This window comes from Rhinolophus ferrumequinum, chromosome 19, assembly GCF_004115265.2.
Source record: "Rhinolophus ferrumequinum isolate MPI-CBG mRhiFer1 chromosome 19, mRhiFer1_v1.p, whole genome shotgun sequence".
NCBI classification, from domain to species: domain Eukaryota; kingdom Metazoa; phylum Chordata; class Mammalia; order Chiroptera; family Rhinolophidae; genus Rhinolophus; species Rhinolophus ferrumequinum.
Genome location: NC_046302.1, coordinates 50,513,860 through 50,529,496, shown reverse-complemented (window position 1 = coordinate 50,529,496; position 15,637 = coordinate 50,513,860). Strand labels below are relative to the sequence as shown.

The following is a 15,637-nucleotide window of genomic DNA, read 5'->3' as shown; positions in this document are numbered from 1 at the left end:
TTCAGGGCCGAGGGGCAGGTGGATGGGTTTGGTTTGTTTCTTACCGGAAGCTCGTGTCTTCAGAGATCCCTTTTCTACAGGTGTGGCACCTCTCTTAAACCAAGCGAGAATGCCTCCTTACCTGCGCCCAGCAGCACTTCACCATTCGCGGTGGCTTTCTCATCCGTTTTCTTATTTGGAGCTCCCCGCCCCGGTGCACACTGAGGGCTGCGATTATGATTAAGGACTCAGTGAGTTGTTAAGCTGGCAACCCAAATCCTGCTGGTGCCCAAGGTGACATTCTCGAGTCTCTGCTGAGATACGTGTCTCCCCACTGCACTGTGATGTGATAGGATGGTCATTTCTTTTAGTGTGCTTTAAATCTGCACAAGAGTTTGTGACTGAGAAAAGGTCTTTCCTTTAATTTGTAAAACTATCAGTAAATTTCCAACTCCTGTTTTTCCTGATGTGGAAGATAGATGAGGAGGGGAGTGTACATTCAGAGAGGGAGGGAGGGAGAGAGAGAGAGAAAGGCAAAAGTTTATAATCATGCTAAATCCTGACAGTGTTGCATCCACCAGAGAACTTCTGCCACAAAAGCATGGCTTTAAAAATTGGATTCTTTCAGAACTTATGTTTGCAGAGCAGAACTTGGAAAAAGGTAAAGCTAAAAGCAGTGATGAAAATTTTGAGTCAGTGTTCACAGGAGAGCTTCCCTTAACCTGACTCTAGTCCTTCCAGACCCATCATGATGCAGGTCAGAGGTAGGTAAGATGATAAGCAAGTCCGTTGGGACAGACCAGGAAGAATTTCTTATTTTCACCATCCAGCTTTAATCCGTCATTATAAATAACGTGAGGATGACATGAATAATTAGCGTGATGTCACCGTCTGTCTTCTTTTTTAATGTCATAAGAAGAGTGAAAGTGTAATTATTTTTCTTGAGATCTGTTAGGACTAGACCAGGTCGTGGTAGGAGAGGGAGCTAACGTTTACAACTTCCACTCGTGGAAGTGAACAGACTAGGTCAGAACTGCTTATGGTGTCATTTTTAGAACAATTCTTATATACTAATGTTATCTTCCTAATTACAGTGGTAAAACTGCACATGTCTTACATGACATATTTAAATCAGCTGGTTTTTAAAAAGCTGTTTAATTGACTTGAGTACTGGAAAATCGAGTTCTTCCTGTTTTGGAGATGGCTGGGAACAGCTCTCCTTGCAGCAAACCACTCCTCTCTTGCCCTCAATAAGAGGCTAATGGTGTGATTAAGATTTAAACAATATTTGCAATGAACAGTAAGAGAGAGTGATAGAGAAAGGCAATTACACTGTTATCTTTAGTGTCCCACATCTGGGCTCAGTTTACTAACTGTCAGGCAACTCAATATTTACCATTTTTCTCAGCTATTATAAAAAGCTTTTATATTTTCTTATGATATTCAGAGTAACTGCCTAGAATTGGCGTATGTGCATTTTTAGATGCCTTTTAAAAATTAACTGACTTGACTGGAAGGTTAGTTTCCCACGAACCATGATCCAAAAGTTGAAGTCTTATTCTTGTTCTCATAGAATAATCTTATAAGTGATCAGGGTCGAACAGCTAGCTCACCTGGCATCGTCTAGGAAAAGGACAGCAGCAATAACAATAGCTAATATCTAGGTGGCACTTTATAGCATATACATTTTCTCAATAACCTCATAACTTCAACTTCCATTAAGTCATTGAATGACAAACAGGGAATTTTTACTTACAGATTTTCTTGTATCTTTCAGAGAAATGTCACCATATACCATTTTGCAAATTAATGTCGGCAAGTGTTTCTTTAGCAACTCCTTTTACAAGGCACTGTGCTAGGAATGAGAGACATATATTGGAGATGGTGCTCCTCCTCAAGGAACTCACAGTGTGGCAAAAGAGTTAAGATGTGTACCTAAGTAACTGTGCACAGGGTAGAAAGTGACAGGTAAAGAATGGGCCTGCGTGACGGAGTCAGGAAAAGCTTCTTGGCGTAGGGGACATTGGAACTAGCTTCTGCAGAATAGGTAGATGTTGGGTGGAGGGACGTTGAGGCAGCAGAAAGAACAGCATAAAACAGCCCTGACATTTTTAGGGGCCCTGATAATCGCTACGGAATTGGAATGTCTGGTGCAGATTAATAAAGCAAAGCCACCCATGAATTATCTCGATAGCCAACTTCCGCCTAGGCAGCAGGTATGCTTTTACCGTAACCTTCTGTGGGTAATTGGTTAACGATCCTCTAAAGAAATCTCAGCGGTGTGGACAGATGAGGCTAAGGAGATGTAGAGGAGTCATGTGGAGGTGAGAACATTGTAGGAGGGGGCTTCATGCGGATTTTAGAACGGGCTGGGGTCGGATATGTTCCTTACAACACGATTCATAGGTAACAGTGAAATATTCGAAAGAATCTAAACGTCTGACTACAGGGACATGATTAACTGAGTTTTGATAGAGCTACTTAATGCAATATTGTGAAGCCTTTTAGTTATTTGACATAAGACCTTACGACACAATTATTTTTTAGGTAGGATACAGTACCCTGTAAAGACAGATGTGTCTCTGACACCTTCCTTCCCCTTCACCTGACCCACGTTACATAACTTGCACAGGGAAAATGGCTAGAAAGATGATGTTGCATTTGTCTAATTACGTTAAATCCTTCCTCCATGCCAGGCACTGTGCTAAGTGCTAGGAATATAGTGGGGGAGCAAAAACGATGTTGGTGTTTTTAATGGAGCTTTTGGGGCGGTGATAGGAGAGATGGTTATGAATTAAGTAGTCACACAAATAAATCCCTCGCTGATTCTGTGCGTGCACAAACGATAGGAAAAAAGGACGCAGTGCTGAAAAGTGGGTGAAGGTCAGGGCGGCAGTGAGGGAAGCTTTCCTGAGGCAGTGATGTTTGAGCTGAGATTTGATGGGTGAGGAGGTGCCAGCTAGATGAACGCGGGAGGAGAGCATTGCTGGCAGGGGAGGGGAAATGTGCAGAGGCCCACTTGGTGGTTGGAGAGAGCATGGGACTGAAAGACAGCCAGTGTGACTGAGCTGTAGAAGGCGAGGGGCAGACTCGTGCAGGGAGGAAAGCTGTACTTCTCAGGATTTCCGTGTGACCATAGAACACTTGATAATAAGCGGCCATTTAAAATACCAGAAGATAACGTGCCCCCTTTTTCATCTCTTGTACAGCTAGTCAAGCGTAGGAGGTTTGCAGAAAGGAAATACGATTCAGTTAGATTGGACTCAAAGGCAGACAAATGTATTCTTTTTTTATTTTAATTAAATTTATTAGGGTGACAATAGTTAGTAAAATTATATAGGTTTCAAGTGTACAGTTCTGGAATAGATCATCTATATATCACATTGTGTATTCACCACCCAGATGAATGTACTCTTTATTAGCTAGATTTATAGGGCACTTGCCCTCCAATGAATTCAGAAAAAGATTATCGGTGTGCAGTCCATAGTTCAATATTGGGGACGCTGGAAGTGGCGGGCCCTGCCCAGAGTGCAGTTTGACGTTTGCGCGCGTCCCATTCATTAGTTCTGGGATGGAGAAGCTACAGGAGCTAAAAATCTAGTTCTTATAGATTGGTTTTTAGGGTCTGTCATAATCATTTTCAGTAAATGTCCCACACAAGGGAAATGCCAAGTACTAAGAAGATTTTTTTCCTTTTTTCTTTCAGGTCACGGGAGGTTCCAGTGGCATTGGAAAGTGTATTGCGATCGAGTGCTACAAACAAGGAGCGTTCATAACTCTGGTTGCACGAAATGAGGTAAGTGTTCTTGGACCATCATTGCTAACCTTCTCATTCAACCTTAAATTAGTCAGAGAGGCTGCATGGGCGTCCTGCGGTCGACACCCGCACCCATCTCTGGTTTGAGGTGCGATTCCTGAACCACTGGTCATTTCAGGGCAAAGACTTCTTTGCTGAAGTCAGGTCAGCTCCACAAATGTTTATTTAGTGTCAGCAACTATTAGGCAACACCACAGAGGCTGCAGAACTTGAGATGGCAGACGCCAACACAAACTCAGGCCACAGGAAGCCCTGGAGAGCCCTCCGCCCACCGGAGGTGCTGGCTTGTGAGCGATTTCCTGAAGGATGTGTCACGTCGCTCTCTAATTTGCTTATGACATGATACACATCTCTGGGCAAACTCAGACCCCACAGAGGAGGCTCACTGTTCCCCAGCAGTTTAGCAAAACATGTGTTTTGCTCAGTCAAGTTGACACGAGCGTGTTTTTCGTTTGATTCCGGGCCTACTCTTCTTGCCAGAGTTGCTTCCCTGGCCCGGAGCGCTGAAACCATTCCCATGAACAGTCGCAGAATCCTCTTGCTTCCTGGGGTTGGGGGGAGGCGAGCAGGGCTGTATTGTCCACTGCTGCTGTTCTCTGCGCGGCAGTTTGCTCATAGCAGGTGCTCAAAGCATATTTGTAGAATGGAAATAGGAAGTGGGGCTGATGTTGGGAACGCCAGCCCCGCACCGGTGCTTGGGGGACTCGGTTCTCTGTACAAAAGAGGGGCAGTAGTACAGTGACTGCCCAGCTTGGGGTGCACAGAAGAACAGAGCCAGGGAGAACGGCAGGCCATGGAGGGCTCAGGGGGAATGTTCAAATAATAACGGGGCATTAGGCCTGGACGTCCATAATTTCTCTTTAAAATCAAGAAAAGCAGAATTAACTACCTTTTATTTATACCCTGACTTCTCTCACAGTGAGTTTGCTTGGCATTGACGCCACCTTACAAGAATGGAAACACAACTTTAATAAAATGGCATTTTGTGAGATTTAAACCCCGCCGATATTTGCCACGAGACAGGTGAAAGAGGAAGCAGGGGGTGCCCTGTGTTTCCTTGCTTGGCTGAAGGTGAATGAGCAGGCGTGCCTTCTGGCATCGAGAAATCCTTTTTTTCTAATGTAATTTTTTATTGTGATTTTGGCAAAGTCAAGTTGTGTATATCTTTATTGATAGAACAATGTTATTTTATTATAGACACATTCATGTTTAGAAAACCTATGTGTCTTTCTGAAGGATTGCCTCTCCTTTTGTATTTCTCTTTGCTGTTGGCATGTAGTTAATTTACATCTTTCGTAGCCAATTAAGACACTGTAAACCAGTATTGGCCTTCTTGAAAATGAGTGAAACAAGCAAAATTGAGACCTTGGAAGAATTACTCAGTTACATGGGTACCTTTGCTTGTCTTATGAGCATTTTTGAGAGTAGCCAGGCATAGGTTCACCTGGTCCACCTGAAAAGTGATTTTACTGTAGATGCTTTCATAGTAGAGGAGGAAAATATTGGAGCATCTCTTACGAAAGCACTCTTGACATGGAAGCACGTGTACCCTTAAGTTGGGGAAGCATTGCATATCCATATGGTTCTTCTTGTGATGTTAGATCAAAACGCTGATTAGAATTAATAGGGTAACCATCAGCAATTAATACTGTTAATCGGATTTTGAAGTTCACTTATGTTTGTATTATCTTTCTACGCAGTGAATTTAAAAACGTGCTATCACTTAGCCATAGCTTACCATACTCGACAGCTTCTTTCTTTCGTAAACTGTGGCCCGTTGCTGTGCAACATAGCTGCTGTCTTGGGTGTTTTCTTGAATTTAATAAATACTTAATACGAATAATAATTGCTTTTTCTCTCCTTTTAAATGAACAAGCAGGCAAATAGACAATCACCAGAACTAATTGTTCTTTCTTTCAGGACAGGCTCCTGCAGGCAAAGAAAGAAATTGAAAAGCACTCGATTAATGATAAACAGGTAAAAATCACGGTATTCTTGATGCATTTTCTGTACAAATTAATATAGTTGTATGAAGGAAATAGTTCATTGAAAGATGTCAGATTTTCCAGATTAAAAATACGTATTAGGGGAAGGGGCTCTGTAGAAGAGGGTAAACGGGATCTAATATACGGTGACAGAAAGAGAACTGACTCTGGATGGTGAACACACAATGTGAGATATAGATAATGTATTACAGAATTGTACACCTGAAATCTATGTAACTTTACTAACAATTGTCACCCCAATAAACTTTAATTTAAAAAAAATACGTATTAGACTGTTTTTGAAAAGGTAGTTTGAATTGTCTAGAATTTTAGATTCTTATAAAAAATGTATAGACTCTGACACACACAGAGACAAACACACACACACACACACACGATCAAATAACAGTGCTTTACCAGAAAGTGATTTTATTTCAAATATTTATTTAAATCAACTTTATATAAACACTTAAGGGGAAAGGGACATTTAAAAAATTTTTTGGTTATGGAATTGTTTGATGAATAAAATGGTATGTGTCTATGTGCAGTATATATTTCAGTATAAAACATAATAACAAATCAGTAACCATGTACTTATCACCCAGCTTAAGTAATGGAATTTACCGAGGCCCTGAATCCCATGTTAGCTTCACCCTTGTGTGTGATTCCTACAGGGAACCCCCAACCTGATTTTTGCGTTGATCCTTCCTTTGCTTTTCTTTATAATTTGATCATAAATGTATGTGACCCTAAATAGTGCATTGTTTACTTCTGCATCATTTTTTAGGGACGGCTTTATTGAGCTATAATTCACCTAGTGTACACTTTGCTGATCTGAGGTGTACCATTCAGTGGTTTTTAGTACATCCAGAGTTGCACAACCATCACCAGAACCAATCTTAGGGCAGTTCCCTCAACCCGTACGGAAGGTCCGTACCCGTTAATAGTCACTTCCCATTTCCTCCCAACCCCCTCCCAGCTGTAGGCAATCACTAGCCTACTTTCTCTCTCTTTAGATTTGTATGACATCATTCTTTAGGGATTCTTGTGTAGCTTGATTCCTTCACCTGATACAATTTTTAAAATTCCTCTATGTTGCCGCACAAAGTGATAGTTCCCTCATTTTTTTTTATTGCCGTATAGTCTTCTCTTGTATGGAGAGACTTTTGTTCATCAGTTCTACTGATGGTGGGTATTTAGGTTGTTTCCAGTTTTTTGGTTAGTTTGTTTTGTGTCTTGCTATTACTAAAGTTTGTCTCTTTGCACACATATGCAAGACTGGGATCTACCTAGGAATGGAATTGCTGAGTTGAGCGTATGTGTATCTTCAACTTCACCAAACTGGTTACCCTCCCACTGGTGACTGGTGCCTCCTATTGCCACACACCTTGTTAACACTTAGTATTGGCTGGCTTTCCAATTTTGGCCTTTCTGGTGGGTTTTAAATCGTATTTCATTGTAGTTTTAATTGCCTCTTTTTCCTTCCAGAATATATTAGAGATCTTTTCATGTCAATAAAAATAAATCAGTCTCATCCTTTTAAACTGCTGTGGCATAGTATTGGGTACCCTAGAATTTATTTAATCAGTCTCCTATGGTTGGGCTGTTTGCTTTTTTTTTTGCTATTGCATTCTATGCTGCAGATAGAAATCCTCGTCCTCCTCTCCTGTGCACATATGTGAGTTTTTCTCTAGTACTGTGACCTCTGCCTGTACCCTTTTCTCTGAAGCCCACAAACATTGCAAAGCTGCCAGCGCAGCAAATGTCCCCATTTTTTCCCATATTCGTGTCATTCTCATAGGGAAGGACGTCTCATCTGAAACCATAAGGCTTGAATGCTTATGGCTGAAGGCCAGTCTTGCCTGCCACCAGCACCATCTCGCTGCTTTGGACTTCCTCATCACTCCTGCCCCTTCCTCGTCTATCAGAAGGCTAAAGATCATATAGAAAGTTCTGACTTCCACAGGGGAGGAGAGGATATCACGGCTGGGGTGGGCAAGACGGCCCTTGATCCTTCTGTTGGGCACAGAATGGGCTTGTCAACAAGCAGTGCCCTGTGGACACTTTTTTTCCTGGTAATTTGTTAACACTGTTTTTTGAAATTCCACTTGTCTATGGGATAGGTTTTATTTACAGTAAATGATCTAAGGATGTATAAAAAGGCATGTTTAAAAATTAATCCTATGATTCCTATTGCCACTTTTAAAAAATGTTTTCTACGTGGTGATACAGGGATAAAATCCAAGGGTGACCCCTCAAGCCTGGACTATTTCAGGTTACATTTGCGAAGGCAGTGGTTTCCTTTTCTTAAGACCTTAGGTTGTTTGGACAGGGTTCCTTCTATTAAGTAAACCTTACTGCCCCCAAACCCTGTGGCCATTGTTCTCTTTTTATTCCCCTCTGGCCTCCCTGGTCGCAGCTTCATTTCTCACATCGTGACTTCTTCGAGCTGGGAGGGATGTCAGTAATCACTAGCTTCTGACGCCCTGGCAGTACTGGCCTCCGCAGCCTTCTCACGTCCTGCTCAGCTAGTTCACGAAGGGACACGATTGGAACCCAGGCTTCGCGGGAGCCGTGCGCATGCGCACTCTTTCCCGCACGCCCACTGCCTCGTACCCACAAGTGCACGTGTATCCACAACGTTCATGTACTTACGTGCCCCACAACACGCTGGTTCTGCCTGCCCCTGAGCGTGACTGTCAGTCTCGCCACGGCAGGATTCCTAGGACTGAGAAATCAGGGACACCTTCCTGCTTCTCTCAGCGCCCTCCCTGGGAACGTAGAACATATACCTAGGTCAAGAGCATAACTGCTTCAAAAACATCACCCACAAAAGGAAAAGTAAACAGGAGCTCATTGTCCCTATTAAGATTCGGAACTTCAGTTTCATATATTTCTATCGAAGTAAGCACCCATATATGTGTTTTTCCCCTTTTCTCCTCCCTCCCTTTTCCAAGACTGAATGGACTTGTTTTCCATGGTAAGCACAGGCTGAACCCCTCCTGCCGTTGCTCTGCAGCGCACCCCTGAGCACCGCCCGATTTGTGCTGGGTGGGCTCTGGGGTTCGGCTCGGTGACCCCTCGTCTAAAGGGTCTGTTGAGTGGCGGGTCAGTCCGGAGTCCGGGGATCGCAAGCAAACCTCAGAGTGAACCAAACATGACTGGGCTCCCAGCTCAGCTCCCGCAGGCCCAGATTGACCCTTGGTCCTTGGAAGATAATGCCCGTGGCTCAGCCGCTCAGCAGGGGCCAACCTGAGGTCTTCTGCAAGTAGATATTGTTTGCTTATCTCTCTATTCCACCTACTGATACTGAATCTCAGTACGGCAGTCATAGCTGTGATATTGTTCCAAGGGGAATAGTTATTTAAACCTGTGTATTAGATTTGTTATTATTCTTTTTAACAACTTAAGATATTCACAACCTGAGAGAATTTATGTACAATTTATATATTCTTTATATAATTTATGTATTCTTTTAAACAACTTGAGATAGAATTTATATGCAATAAACTGCACCCATTTAAAGAGTGTTACAGTTCAGTGGCTTTTGACAGCTATATACACGTGTGATACCACTGACATCCACAGAGAACATGCCAGTGCCCCCAGGGTTTGCCCTGCCCCCTGCAGTTCCTCCCTCCATTCCTGGCTATAGGTGATCACTGACCTGCTTTCTGTCATGATCGATTGGTGGCATTTCAAGAGGAGCATTTTACATTTTTTTCTGTTTCCAGCTTTATTGAGGTATAATTGAAAAATAAAGTATATATTTAAGGTATTACATTGTGAACTGATTACCACAATCAAGTTGATTAACATATCCATCAGCTCACATAGTTACCATTTGTGTGTGTGTGTGGTGAGAACACTTAAGTGTACTCTCTTAGCACATTTCAAGTATCCAATAGGACAGTATTAATAACGACAGTCACCGTGTTATATGTTAGATCCCCAGAACTTACTCATCTTATACCTGAGACTCTGTATCCTTTGACCGATAGTTCTTTTGAGTTTGCTCAGAATAGTTTTCAATGACAACTGCCAAGAAAATTAAACCGTACTAATTTTATTGTCAGCAGGTTTCAAATACTGCAATTGGTACATCCAAAATTGAACTCCTTATCTTTTGGAAAGAATTGCCTTTCATTAAAAAAAAAAAAAAAAAATTCTTTTAAAAGTAGTTTCAGACACCTGATAGCTTTGATCATTTTTTTCTCTTTCTAACAGGTGGTGCTTTGTATATCAGTTGACGTATCTCAAGACTATAGCCAAGTGGAGAATGTCATAAAACAAGTAAGAGGTTGGGCTAATTGGAATGAATTCACATGCCTTTCTCTTGGTTCTTACCATTTTGCTCTGTGGCTTGGAATGGGTAAATCTTCCTGATAGCTTTAATAGTTTGATACATTTTATTGGCTTTGATTTGCTACTAAGTTGGTTCTTCTCTTTCTTAATGCCTGCTCTGATAAAATTTTCCAGGCACAGGAGAAACTGGGCCCAGTGGACATGCTTGTAAACTGTGCAGGAATGTCAATTTCAGGAAAATTTGAAGATGTTGAAGTTAGTACTTTTGAAGTAAGTAAAATTTTGTTTTTTTGCTCATTGAAGTAGCCCATACACTAAAAAGTAAAACAAGGCCATGGGTAACGTCTTTACAAATGAAATTGATGAAATGAGTTCCGATTTAATAGGTGCTTTAGAAGACTAGAGGGAGGCTAGACAAGATTTTGGTCTCAATGCCATGACCATCCAAACTTAAGGGTTTAGGCAAATCTCAACCTCGGTATCCCCAGTTGTAAAATGGGATCGAACCCTCTGATATGACACAGGTTACTTTGCACATCACTGAGGTCATACATTTTAGAAAGCTCTTGTAAGCCTAGGATGCTGGATTTTCATGTCAAGTGTCAGTATTTTTAATAGTGAAAAATCAAAACGTTGAAGAGCAGTCTTTATGAGCTCTCGGATCAAGAATAAAAAGGCGTCATATTTATTATTATGCGTCATATTTATAATGCGTCATATTTATTATTATGCTTTTAAACAGGTTTACCATGGAATCTTATTTATTTTAGCCCTAAAGAAATACACATCCGATCTGAAATCTTTAAGTGCAAAACATTTTTTTAGTTGGCATTGCATCACCCATCTTTTTCTTAATGTTCTGTTGAGCCTTCATCATACGTAGTGATGGGTTGTGAATGCTTTACTCTGCAAAGTGAAATTGCATCCCCTTTTATAGGAAAGGAGACTGCTGGAGCAGTCGTTCAGGTATCTTGCTTCTGGTGGGCTGCGGGAAAGCACCGTAAACGCTGACTTAAGGTCAGGTCAGGAGGGTCCGGATGTAGATATAAGCAGAGTAGTGCCTTACCTGGGACTGGAGTGTCTTAAGGTCCTTTATCAGCTAGGCTTAAAGATAGTTGTCTGGACGTGGATACCTTTATCTGTGAGTAATCAAAGGCAGATTTTGAAGATTATTTCAACAGCTGTGTAAAGAGTCAGTTGGGGAAAATAGTGTAGTAGTAACCTCCACGTGAAGTGATGAGGTGAAGGACTTCTGGGGTGCCCAGCAACGGAGGAGGGTGTGTGAGAGGGTGTGTGTGTGAGAGAGACAGTGTGTGAAGGGTGGTGTGGAGGGAGATACCTTTACATTGTGATACCTTCACATTGTGAGGTGATTATTACCGTGATCAAATTGATGAACACATCCATCTCCTCGCATAGTTGTCTGTTTGTGTGTGTGTGTGTGTGTGTGTGTGTGTGTGTGTGTGTGTGGTGAGAACACTGAAGATCTATTCTCTTAGCAAAAGACTCGCCTTGACTGAATGTGAAGAGCAAAGAGAGGACTGGGGTACAAGTAGTTAACACGTTTATACTAATAAATACAGATGTAAAGTTGGGACCTTGGGAAGTGGGGCGTGTCTGCTCGGGGACAGAGGGTATAGGGCTTGCTTACATTTGTGTGTCTGATGGAAGTACAAAGAACATTGAGTGGATGTTTTGTGGGGGCATATAATTGTGAGCAAGAATAGGAGAAACAGTGTATGAATGTACGTGGGTATCAATGACAAGGAGAAAATGTGAAGTAGATGAGATGGAAGAGGTAAAATAGCTATAATATGAAGCCTGTTGAAATATTAAAAAATGTACAATTATAGTCTTTTTAACAAACTCACTTTGCTCTCAACCTTCAGTCTCCCATTCACACTAATTCATTCCCTCCCTTCCTTCCCTCCTTCCTTTCTTCCTTCCCCCTCTCTCGTATTTAAAAAAGAAAACACCATTTTTTTCCCACACCGCCACTATCTTCCCACACCTGTACCCACCCACATAACTATTTGTTGCTCTCTGTTACCCAGCAGCATGGTACAGTAGGAAAAAAGTGGACTTTGGCATCAGGCTAAACCAGTTTTAAATCTTAGCTCTAATTTCAAGTCCAACCGTTTGCTAGCTGTGTGATCTCAGGCAGATCATTCTTTTTCTTCTGGCCTCAGCTGTTCTTCCGACCTAGCTCCCATCTCTGTAAACTGGATATACAGTTCCCAGAGCTATGAGGATTAAATAACATAGCATATGCATAACACTTAGCACACGGTAGCTGCTTAGTAAATATTAACGTCCTTCTCCTTGTATTCATTCAATCCACAAATATTCGAGAAAGACTCCAGTGAGTCAAGCATTGTTCTGGCTCCTGAGGATGCCGTGGTGAGCAAGAGAGTCAAGTCTTGGCCCTGGTGAGGTGGGACAGACCCCACAGGGGCAAGCAGAACAGCAGTGTGATTTCAGAGGACATGCTCTGTGGAGAGGAAAACAGGAAAGGAGCCAAGGGGCTCCGTTAGGTGGTGTAGGAGACCCAGCCTCGCGGTCTGAGACCTGACGAACGGGGTCAAAGAGACCAGGGGAGAGATCTCAGGCAGAAGAGCCAGTGCCTGCAAGGGCCCCAAGGTGGGAAGAGCTTAGCAAACCGACTGAAAGACTAGGAGGCTTGCGTGGCTGGCGCGCCCTGAGCGATGGGCAGGGTGGGGGAGGGGCCAGATCTGCTGCCGCCTTGAAGGCCCCCGTGAGCCGTTTGGATTTTCGTTCTAAACCTCGGAAGAGTTTTAAACTCGGCTAGACAGTACCGGGATCTGCATTTCGGTTTCCGGAAGATTTTTCTGCCTGCTGTGTCAGGGAGACTTTTAGGAGCTGTTGGGGTGATCAAGGCAAGAAATGGGGATATTGGAAAGTGGATGGAGGTACAGTCACGGGCAACCACGGAGAGTGGGTGGCAGAAGAGGGGACAGAGAGCAGCACAGGGGCTCAAGCAGCGGGTTGGGGATGTTGGAAGTGGCCCCACCCCCAGTGAGAACCACCCTTATGAAAAGGCAGAACTGTTTACCCAAAACCTGGTGCCTCTATTCCAACGATGAGGCCTCATTCTAGGAATTGTTTGTCGTGGGCCTCACCCTCTGTGTCCATAGGGAAAGACCCCTCCGTCCCCTGGCTGCCCTGAATGGAGGTGACAGGGGAGCGTCACCATCCAGGGCCCCTCTGCCCTCTCCCTAATCGGGCTTGCTCACTTGGATTGCTCTAGTCAAGTCCAGGCACAGGCTTATCGTCAGTGGGCCCTGGTAACACACACCCTACCACATTTGATACATTTTCTGAAGCTAAGAGTTCATTTTTATTTAAAACAAATTGTATCTCAGTTACTTTTTTTGTTTGGTCTCTTGTTTTCAGTTTTCATTTTATTGAAGTTCACATGCATATAAAATGCTTATACACAGTGCTTTGCACATGTTGTCACAAATCATTGCCAGGGGAAATAATCACACCCCACCCCCGCATGACTCCCTGGGGAGAGGACTCCCAGAAACCTACACCTCCTGTCCTCTGGACTCTCACCTGGGTGCCTTTTGCCCTTGCTGATTTTGCTTTATGTCCTTTTACTGCAGTCAGTCTTAGTCATGAGCATGGCTATATGCTGAGTCCTGGAAGGCCTGCTAGTGAATCACACAGCGAGGGGCTCTTGGGGACCTCCAGCACACTTCGCTTCATTTTCCTTTTTAATGCCTTTCTTTATGGTTTCGTGGAGCTGTCTTGGCTGTTTTACCTACCTGTGGATATTAATGAGAGTTATTTTAAAACTTTGATTGGGGTGGCATTAACTCTATAGATCCACTTGGGAGAACAGACATTTTAACAAGGTTGTCTTCTAATCCATGAATATAGTCTATATCACCACTTACTTAGCGTTAATTTCTCTCCCCAAGGTTTTATAGTTTTCCGTGTATAGGTCTTGCACATCGTTTTTCAGCATTTCATATTTTTTGATGCTAGTGTAAATGGTATTTTCTAAATTTCAGTTTCTGAGTGTTCATTGCTAACATAGAGAAGTACAGTTGATTTTTGTATATTGATCTTTCAATCTTGCTAAACTCAATGATTAATTCTAGTGTTCACTAGATTTTCTGCATCCAATGTCATGCCATGTGCAACCATTTTACTTCTTCCGTTTCCATCTGAACACTATTATTGCACTGGCTCGAATGTCCAGCACAGTGTTGAATCCAAGTGGTGAGAGCAGACATCCTTGCCTTATCCTTGATCTTAGGGAGAAAACATTCAGTCTTTGACCATTAAGTATGATGTAAGCTATAGATTTTTTGTTTGTTTTTTTGTTTTTGTTTTTTGGTAGCTGCTCTTTATCAAGTTGAGGAAGTTTCTTTCTATTCCTAGTTTGCTGAGAGTTTTTAAAAGAAATGGGTGTTGAATTTTGTCAGATGCTTTTTCTGCATCTATTGGGATGATCATAGAGTTCTTTTTTAGTTTGTTAATATGGTGAATTACATTTATTTATTTTCAAACGTTTAACCTTGCACTCCTGGGATAAATCCTACTTGGTTATGATGTAGAATCATTTCTATGTTCTTGAGGGACATGTTTTTTGTTTGTTTTCTTGTAATGTTTCCTTTTCTTTTAATGTTATTTTCTGGTTTTGGAATAAGGGTAATGCTGGTCACATAGAATGAGCGGAGGAATATTCTTCAGTTTTCTGGAAGAGTTTGTGTGGAATTGAGTAAAGCCTGAGGCTTTCTTTGTGGGAAGGTTTATGAATTTAATTCAATTTCTTTAATATGTATATGGCTGGCTACATATATATCTTTTTGAGTGACCTTTGGTCTTGTGTCTTTCAAGGAATTTGTCCATTTTATCTAAGTCGTTGAATTTATTGGCACAAAATTATGCATCATATTCCATTATTATCCTTTTAATAGCCATAGAGTCTGTAGTGATGTCATCTCTCTCAATCCTGATGTTGAAAATTTGTGTCCTCTCTCTTTCCTGACCAGTATGACTAGAGGTTTATCAATTTTATTGATGTTCTCAGTAACCAGCTTTTGCTTTTATTGATTTTTCTGTTGTTTTTCAATTTCTATTTCATTTATTTCCTCTCATTTTTATTATTTCCTATTTTTTTTCCTGCTTTTGTTTTAATTTGCTCTTCTTTTTTTAGTTGCTTTAGGTGGAAGCTGAGGTCATTGATTTGAGGCCTTTTTGTTTTCTAACACAGATATTGAAGTGCTGCAAATTTCCTCCTAAATACTGTTTTAGCAGCATCCCACCAATTTTGATATGATGTATTTTCACTTTCATTCAATTAAAAATATTTTATAATTTCCCATTTCATTTCTGTGTTGACCCTTGGGTTATTTAGAAGTTTTGAAATATTTGGGTGTTTTCCAGAAGTCTTTCTCTCATTGATTTCCAGTTTAATTCCATTGTGGCCAAGGAACATCCTATGTATGATTTGAATTTTTAAAAATTTATTGAGAGTTTTCTTATGGCCCAGGATATAGTCTATCTTGTAGCCATT

At 41.8% G+C, this 15,637-nt stretch overlaps 1 protein-coding gene across 1 annotated transcript in view; it reads left to right on the top strand.

The window, feature by feature from the left end:
• The window catches only part of KDSR (3-ketodihydrosphingosine reductase), a 33,933-nt gene that overhangs the window by 915 nt on the left and 17,381 nt on the right, over window positions 1–15,637 (top strand). Inside the window, exons 2-5 of the mRNA XM_033087658.1 lie at window positions 3,686–3,775; window positions 5,717–5,773; window positions 10,009–10,074; window positions 10,261–10,356. Coding sequence (XP_032943549.1) covers window positions 3,686–3,775; window positions 5,717–5,773; window positions 10,009–10,074; window positions 10,261–10,356 — 309 coding nt within the window. The remainder of the gene's footprint in view (window positions 1–3,685; window positions 3,776–5,716; window positions 5,774–10,008; window positions 10,075–10,260; window positions 10,357–15,637) is intronic.